This window comes from Protomyctophum bolini (genome assembly GCF_963924005.1).
Source record: "Protomyctophum bolini genome assembly, chromosome: 5".
Taxonomy (NCBI): Eukaryota; Metazoa; Chordata; class Actinopteri; order Myctophiformes; family Myctophidae; genus Protomyctophum; species Protomyctophum bolini.
In genome coordinates this window covers 16,062,865-16,073,204 of record NC_137866.1, presented here as the reverse complement: position 1 = coordinate 16,073,204, position 10,340 = coordinate 16,062,865, and the positions used below count along the sequence as shown (strand labels likewise).

Below are 10,340 nucleotides of genomic sequence, written 5' to 3'. Positions count from 1 at the left end.
GTTTCAGATTCCGAATCAACCTTTAGGATTCTGAACCATTTCATTTTCAGGGGTTAAGACTCTGAACTGGTTCAACATTATTAGGTGGTGAAAAGATAACTGAACTGGTTCAACCTGGTGGAAAAGGGGCCTCAGAGGTAAGGGGGTCCTTGCAAATGGACCAAACTACTATAGTTGGACTCCATTCACTATTTGCGCATGCAAATAGTGAATGGCAAATCGAGTGGCAAGGTGAATTTAATGTCGTTTAACATTGTTTAATGCAATCAGATAGGACTTTTCTGTTTGGATGTATGGGCTGTCAAGGACAGAAAGTAGATTCTGTTTTACTCAGTAGGCGTTTCCGCATAACTTCCGGGTATGATGATGATATCACACACATATAATATACCCTCTATATGCCATAGTGTGAAAGTAAACCAGTGTCATACATAGTCTGAAGAAAACCTGCAAGACTTTACATTCAGTAATTGGGTCTCGTGATCAAAATAAGAACATTATAATGGACACATTGATGACCCCTGGGTTTCCGGGAAGAGGTGAGGAGCTGCTAGCTAGAATGTCCTCCCCAAAGAGACAGATTGCCCCCGGAGGGCTGGAGGGTATGGTGGCAGACAGCTGCACAGGTGATGGTAGGCAGGTACTTCTGGGCAGGTGGTTCTAGGCAGGTACTTCTGGGCAGGTGGTTCTAGGTAGGTACTTCTGGGCAGGTGGTTCTAGGTAGGTACTTCTGGGCAGGTGGATCTAGGTAGGTACTTCTGGGCAGGTGGATCTAGGTAGGTACTTCTGGGCAGGTGGTGCTAGGCAGCTGATGATGTGTAGATCAGTGGTTCTCAACCTGGGGACCCCCCAAAATAATAATATGATTTCAAATGGGGACCCCCCCCCCCCACCCCACCCTGACAAGCACTTGGAATTGTAGGAGTTGAAGAATTATACGTTTAGCTTGTAGATGGGTTGTTTAACCCCATTGGGGTCCCGACCCACAGGTTGAGAATCACTAAGGAGTCATCCAGGTTCAACCGTCCATCTCGCAGTTCTCAGCTTTGATCTGTCTGGCCCCTAGAGGAATGTCACAGTCATTGCAGATTAATATGTGATCTAGCCTATAGCCTAGCATTAGTAATGATGAGTAGAAATATAATGGCAGTCGCTCTATATATTCAAAGAAGAAAGAATAGACTCTCTACATTGTAGAGAGTCTACACTGAGAGTGTACTGAGTACAGCCTACCTATATGTTCAGGTCAGCCTGCTGTATAGTTGTCGGCGGCTTTGGGAGGCTTAACCATTAAAGAGCGTTGTACACCTGAGAGAGCTAGAGAGAGAGAGAGAGAGAGAGAGAGAGAGAGAGAGAGAGAGAGAGAGGGAGAGAGAGGGGGGGGGCTTAGATGGCAGTTTTGTCACCCAGTTCAATGACTTTAGTAACAATAACAAACACCGCTCCCTGCTCCCTGCTTCACTCCCCGCTGTGTTATTATCATTCATGCATATAAAAATAAATAAAGGAGAGGAGAGGAGAGGAGAGGAGAGGAGAGGAGAGGAGAGGAGAGGAGAGGAGAGGATGTTTTATGATCTTGTCTGTCATTCCAATCATGCAACAAAGCCCTTGAAAATAATTAGTTCGTTTTGGGGTCCTCCTCCCTGTCAAGTATAGTTGATTAAAGATGATGTGTGTTAACGAGACAGAGACAGAGAGAAACAGAGGAACAGAGATAAAGCGGGGAGGATAGAGTAATGTTTACAGATCTTGTCAATCATTGTCAACGGCAGTCTCATTCACTATGGGTAAGAAAAAATGTTCTCAACCCATGAAAACCGGAAAAGCATCTGTCATCTTTGATTTTAGCGTTGACTATACAAAAATAGCAGATGTACAAGCTCACAGCATGTCGTGAGCTTGTTGACAGTTGATTATGTTGATGGCGTATTAATGCCAGATTCTACACTTGGTTGCATGCTGAAAGTTGTTGGTGTTGTGTGTTGTTGTAGATCTACTATTTCTCTTGGATCTCTTCTCAACTATAGTCCCTCCCTGACATTTATCTGTTGACAGAATTGTCAACATTCCTTAGTCATCATAAGTTGGTTTTTATTTAGTTTCTATTTAGTTTTCATCAGTGACAAAATGGCAGTCGACATTTTTCATAATAGTTTTAGTCAACGAAATCAACACTGTTTTATACTCTCAAGCGTCTCAAGCTCCTAGCAATGCCCCGACTGACTTCCTTTCAATGAAGTTCATAAAGTCAGAGGTCAAGGTGAGAAGGTCAAAATCAATGGAAACAATTAATCAATGAAGTGAGTGTTTTCTCTACCACCTCCCAAGTATGCAGCCTTGTTGAATGGTGCATCTGTGCACGTGCTTGCAATGCATGCATACATGCCACCATCTGTCACCATCTGTCTGTTTGTGTACAGCTACAATCTCGGACACCTCTGTACCGATCGTTTGCATGCAGTAGGCCATGGAACACACTCCGCCCCAAGATGTTTTCAAATCAGCCTCATGTTGGCGCTATAAAGTGCTGCTTTATGATTTGACCTATAACTCTTGACCCGTAGCTAGGTGGTGCAATACAAATTAATAAATCCTTGGGTCATGACACAACTCCACATATGCCCATTTCTGCCTAACTAATAGTTTATGCCATTTTTTATGCCTTTTTGCTGCTACTCCCAATTGGGCAATTGAATACATAGGACCCAAATGGAAACAAGACCGCTATGCTTTTAGACCTTTGGCTGTACTCTGTTGCTATTTGCATTTCTGTCAATAAAAACATGTCATCTCTGGGGACATGTGATCAACATGTATCAGTCAGATGTTTTACATTGCATTTCGAATGGCTGTGATTGCCTTCCAAAGTTTAGTAGTTCAGGTGTAGAGAGCCCAGATGAGATGATAGATCAATACATCTCTCCTCCCTTTTTGTTGTTCCTGTGTTTCTGTTAAACTAACCACAGCCAGCAAAGACACACACTGCTGTACATTTAGACACAAATCCACAGGGATGGCCCTGAGCAGGAAAACAACATCCATGCAATTAACAAGGAAACACTGACCGCAGGCTATGGATTTTACACTAAACCCGCCATACAAAAAGGAGTGTGCTGCTTATATATAGTCTTTTTTTTAGAGTTGATATGTGGTTTGTTTTGCTGACTATGCTGTGCCTTTCCTTTTATGTGGTGGACATGGTTGGAAATTATCTAAGAACTAAGTCAAGTACGCTAATAGAGCACTGAACTTACGCATCCTACCTGGGTGGGTCATAGCCTGGCTAATAACCCAGACTCAAATCGCCAATGGCTGATTCGGTCTGGCTTATTAGCCAGGCTAGGTGGGTCATGCATCCTACCTGGGTGGGTCACGTCCCCCCCCCCCCCCCCCATTTTTTCTCCATGCATAATATTGCATAATGCATAATGCATAATCAAATAAGAACTGTGTTAGAAAAATAAACAAATGAGCCATCAACTGTGAGAAAACGCTAACATTACTGACGCCCAATTAGTTACATCTTCACCAGAAACAATTGAACGATCAAATATGAGAGACTGGCTATCGTAAACGATACAGAGCTATATACTGTACTTCCCTGACAATAGGCCCGGGGCACTTTGTTTCTTTTTTGGACCACAATTCTTATATGAGACGATTCTAAGATGACCCAATGTTATTATCCATGGAGAAATTACTTCCATGACCCGCGGGGGATGAAGCAGTGACGTCCGGGCTTTGGTAATTATCTGTTAAGTGCTCTTGACTTATCAGGCCCAGTCTCAGCTTCCAATGTGAACAAACACACAAAAACATGTGTTTGTTTGTTCCCCCCCCCCCCCCCCCCCCCCGATGTATTGAATTCGACTTCTTCTATTGTGCCAAATGATTGCTTCTCTGTAAGAACCGTCGTAAGTAGCTTACGTAACCATCACACTGCGCCCGACACTTGACATTTGCACCTATTTTCACAGGTCTGTGTCTTGCACTGAAAACGAGACAAGCTCACAATGTCCTGATGCGACGTATGAGCAGTGATGGAACAAAGTACTCACATGTGTTACTTCATTCAAAGTAGCAATACTGCAATGAAGAAATATGTAGAAAGTACTCATTATGCGTTATGTCTATTTCACACATTTTCGAATGTATAAAAAACGTATAGTTATTTTGAAAATAGCAGATCTATTTTCAAATGGCCGAAGTGTATATAGCCGAAGTGGTTAATGTATGTTTTGTAATAATAATTAATAAAAATCACACCCGTGTGAAGTGAGGGGCGCTGTTATCATCATACATCATCCCATTCCAGCCAATCACAATTTGCGTCCTCACCTTCGTCATTAATGTTTGTGTTACGCAATGTTTGTGTTTACACAAACATTCTAAATTGTCCATTCATTGTCAATAGCATTTAATGTTTGTGTTAGGACAAAATGCGGGTTACACACACCATGGCTGGACATAAATCATAAATCTACAAAGTAACTAGTGAGATGGGGGGGGGGGTCGACGGTCGACGGCCAAATACATATAATTTTTGGGGGGCCTTGACATGAAACTGTTTGAGCACCACTGACATAGAGACATATGTTTGTTTGTTTTTTCAGATTTTTTTTAGACATTATTTTGTAGAATAGGAATCAGCCAGTCCAGCCACCTGTTCTGTCAGTAGCAGAGATACTCCACAGGGGGGCAGCACTGACACAGACACTAGTAGCACACAAAGTCAACTGAAGGTGAGAGGCAAGTAGGACACTCTGCAGGAGCATCCATCACATGTCATATACACACGCACGCATGCACGCATGCACGCACGCACGCACGCACATGCCCTAGTGTTGATGTTGACAGCAAATTTGTTTTGACAGCAAAGTTTTACTCATAGTCTTTTGAATTAAATCCCAATTAGTTTTTGTCATATTTTAGTCATCTGAAATGTTTAAGTTTTAGTCTAGTTTTTAAAATATCACACGATTTTAGGCGATTAAATCTAGAACGTTGATTCAGTCGACTAAAATGTATTTTGGCAGGCAGTGATGGTGTGGAAATGCCAGATCTATACTCTGCCGTGTGCCGGAAATAGACGATCTTGTGAACCAAAGTGGCTGCCAATGAGGTCACGGGGACACACACACACACACAAAGCCCCTCCTAAAGAAATCATGTAGGAACCCCCCCCCCCTGGTCGGTCCTGAGTCCCGACCCACAGGTTGAGAACCCCTGACCTAGTAGCCTACCTAAGGCATGCAGGTCACATGATTGACATGTGGGCGGGGCCATTCCCCAGAGAGGCTGGGAAACCACAAACCAGTCACCATTGGCCTTATGCAGACCATGGCCATTAATGGCCATCTTGCCATTAACTTAATGGCAGGGTGGTAACTAGCCGCAATTTCCCATTGACAACCCACACATCCAAACAGAAAAGTCCTATCTGATTGTATAAACCACGTCAAACTCACCATCATTGCAGCTGTACGAAAAGCTTGAATTATCCTCTTTCTATCTGCAATTTACAATTTGTGAATTTTGCATTAAACACTGCAGTGTTTGTTTCATAAAAAATTACCGTAGACATGATAGTGTCAAGAAATTCCTTGCAGATGATTCTTTTTCCAAGTGTTGGAGTTTGGATGTGCTTGTTGGATATCACTCAACAGCCCTGCATACCACCTGTTTTGAATTTGCACATAATGTAGGAGGCAGCAGGACGTTGCTTTTAATATATTACTGTAATATTATTATTTTACCCAGTAACGAGTAGTGTAGGCCAGGGTATTACTTGACCAAAAACTGTAATATTATTGCATATTACACTATGTAAAAAAAAGAAATAATACATAGTTTTTGGCTGATTGGTAACTCCATTTGGTTTCATTTTACGCTTTAAAGAGTAAAATTATTGTTAAATATCTGCATTACTTAATTTACAAGAAGTCTACACAATTACAGAATGTAAAATAATTGTTATTTTGGTCAACGTTTGCCAAAAGCATGGAATTGTAGACAAAATCTTATCCAACGACAACAAAATATTCTTTTGTTTTGGTTCTGAGAAGCCAAATCTCATCAATGGTGGTCCGTGGCGCAAATGCCGAATAAATAATGGACCTTGAAATGAAAAGGGTTGAAAACCCCTGACCTAAAGGCTGTAAAACTTTTCATTACTAAAAGGCAACAGCATTAATCAAAGGAAAAGTGAGAGTAGGACAGACCTCCACAGACATAATATGCTCACCATGTTTTCTCGGTGGGGTAACAGCAGCCTCTATGGAGCGCTCAGGGTAGTGTAGCCATCATGACGGCTACTCCCAGTCCATTCATAATTCCACAAACACTGCTTCTGCTTTCACGTCACGTTTCCTTTGTCTCCTCCGTTCAGCCTCTCTGCTTTCTGCCGCCTGCTTTGTCTCGAGAACTGTTTCGCTGCTGTGTGGCATTCTGAAATCAGACCTCCCTCGACAAATAGGCTAAATAGGTGACAGGTCTCATCATGTCATGGTGTTAAAGTCACTGACAAACTGGACAAGTATTAAAGGCATGTCTGGAGGCAGAATGATGCTGGCACACACTCACTGGGGTCTGGTCTGGTGTCACACGCGTGTGTGTGTGTGTGTGTGTGTGTGTGTGTGTGTGTGTGTGTGTGTGTGTGTGTGTGGGCTGTTACGCACGGCACCACAGCATTGTTATTGTTATGATCGGGCAGTTTCTTGTACAACAGACAGACAGACTGCTCGGGGACAGGAATCTTCTTCGGCCGGGTGTATCTATCCCAAAGCCATCTGGAAGGTTACTGTGGAAACAGGGATGCCATGGCAACGGTGACTGGGGTTATACCGAGGAAAAAAAGGGGACCGGGTCCTGCCGTCGTCATGGAGACTGAATCACAGCGGGCGATATTTGAGGCATCCGGAGAGAAGCACGCTCCATCCTTTTGATTTTGATCGCCCGCGTGCACATGGGTGAGTGTGAGAAATATGAGAGAGGGAGCCAGACTGTTACTCCTCCTCTCACATGTTTTGTACCAATAATAAAACTGTCCCTTTTGTGTTGTCACGGCGCCTATTACGCCATAAATACTAGTACGGGGGTTATTTCTTTAAACGCGGCTATAGTAGGATTTTGACTAGACTTTAACTCACAACAAAGGCAAAGCACAGGACGGTCAAATTGAGATATATATATATATGCTGAACAGTCGAATTTTTTTACTTTTTTTACACTGACGTCACGTGTTTGAAACACAGAAATTGAAATGAATCTGAATACGTATTATAGGCTACCGTATGTTATGACAGACGAACCACGGTGCGTAACGCATGAGACACAACACTATCCCTTGAATTGTACTAGTAGTGGCATGATGTCACCATTCACAGTTTAAAAGCACGTGTCTCTGTGTGTGTGTGTATGTGTGTGCGTGCCTTGTTGTGAGAAAATAATGCCTATTGCACAGTGCACAACAGGTCGATTCCCTCGGAATAGCCGGAAACAAAAGAAAAATCACCCCAGACTCGGGGGACCAGAGAGTATAACGAATAATACGCCTAAAACTTCAGGAGGAGAGCGCTCTCTATCTCTCTCTCTCCCTCCCTCTCTCCTAGTGCGAATGGAACCACATAAGCAGGCTCTACTATAATAGAATTATGAATTCCGATCATTAAAATGATAAATTCTGATTCCTAGGAGAATGGAACACGATGACAAGGCACTAGTAGCAGCGCACGGCGTCTGAACAGACAGGGGGTAATAGCTCTATCTCTATCGTTCTTCTCGTCTACGGTTGCGAACACCGGAGAGCGCGGCGCGTATAACGGGGCTGCTGTCTGTCTGTGCGTTTATTCCTACTATAAATCACACTCGTGCTCCTGTCTGTGTTCAGGCAGGGCCACGACAGTCCTACACACACACAGGCAGGCCTACAACGTCTACACGTCGGTGTTCTTTTTATTGACGTTCACGCAGTTCTGCTGCGAGTTGTGCAGGACTTGCGTGATGGCGGCGGTTGCTGTTGTGGGGGTGGTGAGGAAGTTGGGCTGCGGCTGCTGCTGCTGCTTGAAGCCCTGCTCCTCGATCACCATGTACTCGCTCTTGCTGAGCGAGGAGCTGGAGCGAGACGTCTTGCCCTCCTCTCCGTCCCCTGCGTCTCCCTCCGCGGCCGCCTGCAGCGGCTGCAGGCTGCCCACGTGCAGGTACTGCGCCTGCTCCTCGCCCTCCGTCTCGCGGTGGTAGAAGTAGTTGAAGTTGGAGACGATGACGGGCACGGGCAGCGCGATGGTGAGCACGCCGGCGATGGCGCACAGCGAGCCCACGATCTTTCCCCCGATGGTCACTGGGTGCATGTCGCCGTAGCCCACGGTGGTCATGGTGACCACGGCCCACCAGAAGGCGTCTGGGATGCTGGTGAAGCCGCTGTCCGGGTCGTCGGCCTCCGCGAAGTACACGGCGCTGGAGAAGAGGATGACGCCGATGAAGAGGAAGAAGATGAGCAGGCCCAGCTCGCGCATGCTGGCCTTCAGAGTCTGCCCCAGGATCTGGAGGCCTTTGGAGTGACGCGACAGCTTGAAGATGCGGAACACACGCACCAGGCGGATGACGCGGAGGATGGCCAGCGACATGGCCTGCTGGCCCCCGTTGCCCCCCTGGCGCTCCGCCAGCTCCGTGCCCAGCGTGATGAAGTACGGGATGATGGCCACGATGTCGATGACGTTCATGATGTTCTTGGAGAACACGGCCTTGCTGGGGCACGCAAAGAAGCGCACGAGCAGCTCGAAGGAGAACCAGATGATGCACAGCGTCTCCACCACGAAGAAGGGGTCCGAGAAGGGGCTGGGCTGGTCCTGCGGCAGCGTGCCGTTGAGCCCCGCGGAGGCCAGGAGGAGCACGGCCGGGTCCTTCATCTCGTCGCGGAACTCGGGCAGCGTCTCCAGGCAGAAGATCACGATGGAGATGAGGATGACCATCACGGACACGATGGCGATGCCCCGCGCCGGGCCCGAGCTCTCTGGGTACTCGAAGAGCAGCCACACCTGCAGTGGTGATGAGGGGGAGAATACAGTACTCAAATGTTTTGACATAAGTAAAGGTATCACTATATGCAGTGTATTGATATACTATAGTATACACTGCATATAGTAGAAGTAGAAGTTCGGGATTCAACGTGTTTTTGAGTAAAAGAGTAAGTACTCTTGCATGAGAATCTTTTGAAAATAGCAGATCTGCGATGCATTGTGAGCATGTAGATCGGCTATTTTTAAAATGTATAGTGCTGTGGTTAATGTATGTTTTGTAATAATAATCAAAATCTACAAAGTAACTAGTAAATAAAGTTTTCAAATTAATGTAGTGGGACGGGAGTAAAAGTACAGTATTTGGATCCGAGATATAGTGAAGTAAAAGTACTGCATGGCCTTTGGAAATCCTCCAGTAAAGTAAAAGTAGCATATACCTCAAAATGTGAAGTAGGCTACTACAGGACTACTTGAGTAACACGCGCGCACACACACACACACACACACACACACACACCTGTTTCTGGAACTCGTTGTCGGGCAGCGGTCTCTCCTCCTCCTTGATGAAGCCCTCGTCGTCTCGGAACTTCTCCATGGCCTCCTCGCCCAGCTCGTAGAAGCGGATCTCCTCGGAGAATATGTCGATGGGCACGTTCACGGGTCTCCGGATGCGCCCGCCCGACTGGTAGTAGTACAGGATGGCGTCGAAGCTCGGCCGGTTCCGGTCGAAGAAGTACTCGTTCCTGAGCGGGTCAAAGTACCTCATCCTCTTCTTGGGGTCCCCCAGCAGGGTCTCCGGGAACTGGGCGAGCGTCTTGAGCTGCGTCTCGAAACGCAAGCCGGAGATGTTGATGACCACGCGCTCGCAGCACTCGTGGTCCGCGGGCTCGTAGCGGTGGTCCACGGAGTGCCGGTGGCCCGGCAGAGCCGCCGACTCCTCCAGCATGTTGTTGCTGTCACAGGTCGCGTGCACCACCGTCATGACGGCGTCGCAGTCGGTGTAGCCGGAGTTCACCAGGGTGTCTCCGGTCACAGCTGCCCGGGTCTTGGTCACTCTCGGTGGGGGGGATTGCAGGAGGCAGCGGTGGTCGTCCATGAGGTGGGACTAGACGCACGGCATGAGGGGCAGCCAGGCAGCCTGAGCCGACCGCGCCCCCTCCTCCTCCGCTCCTCCGCCGCCGCTGCGCCCCGCCGGTGAGCCCCGCCGGTCAACCACAACTGTCTCCTGCCATAATCTCCACGTGCAGGTCGGATCTCCTTTCCTCCACCGCCCCCCCCCTCTCTCTCTCTGTCTCTCTCTTTGTCTCTCTGTCTCTTTCCTCT

The 10,340-nt window shown here is 46.7% G+C and overlaps 1 protein-coding gene across 2 annotated transcripts; it reads right to left on the bottom strand.

Annotated features, from left to right (window-relative positions):
- Positions 1-912: 912 nt before the first annotated feature.
- LOC308316296 (potassium voltage-gated channel subfamily A member 1-like) lies at positions 913-10,140 on the bottom strand. 2 transcript variants are annotated; one of them, XM_080764819.1, is made up of 4 exons: positions 9,535-10,140; positions 6,245-9,035; positions 1,234-1,317; positions 913-1,062 (listed from the first exon to the last, which is right to left on the bottom strand). In XM_080764819.1, exons 1-2 carry the CDS (start codon positions 10,111-10,113, stop codon positions 7,935-7,937), a joined length of 1,680 nt encoding a protein of 559 aa, XP_080620945.1. In that variant the 5' UTR covers positions 10,114-10,140; the 3' UTR covers positions 913-1,062; positions 1,234-1,317; positions 6,245-7,934. The 2 variants fall into 2 exon arrangements, with proteins under 2 accessions (XP_080620945.1, XP_080620946.1); XM_080764820.1 differs by having other exon boundaries at positions 1,234-1,308.
- Between the last annotated feature and the right edge of the window lie 200 nt (positions 10,141-10,340).

Bases quoted from the DNA above. Each gene is read 5' to 3' on its own strand.
- LOC308316296 (XM_080764819.1), bottom strand. From the start codon at position 10,113: ATGGACGACCACCGCTGCCTCCTGCAATCCCCCCCACCGAGAGTGACC. The intron at 9,036-9,534 runs GTGTGTGTGTGT...TCACCACTGCAG, and splicing joins ACAACGAGTTCCAGAAACAG to GTGTGGCTGCTCTTCGAGTA.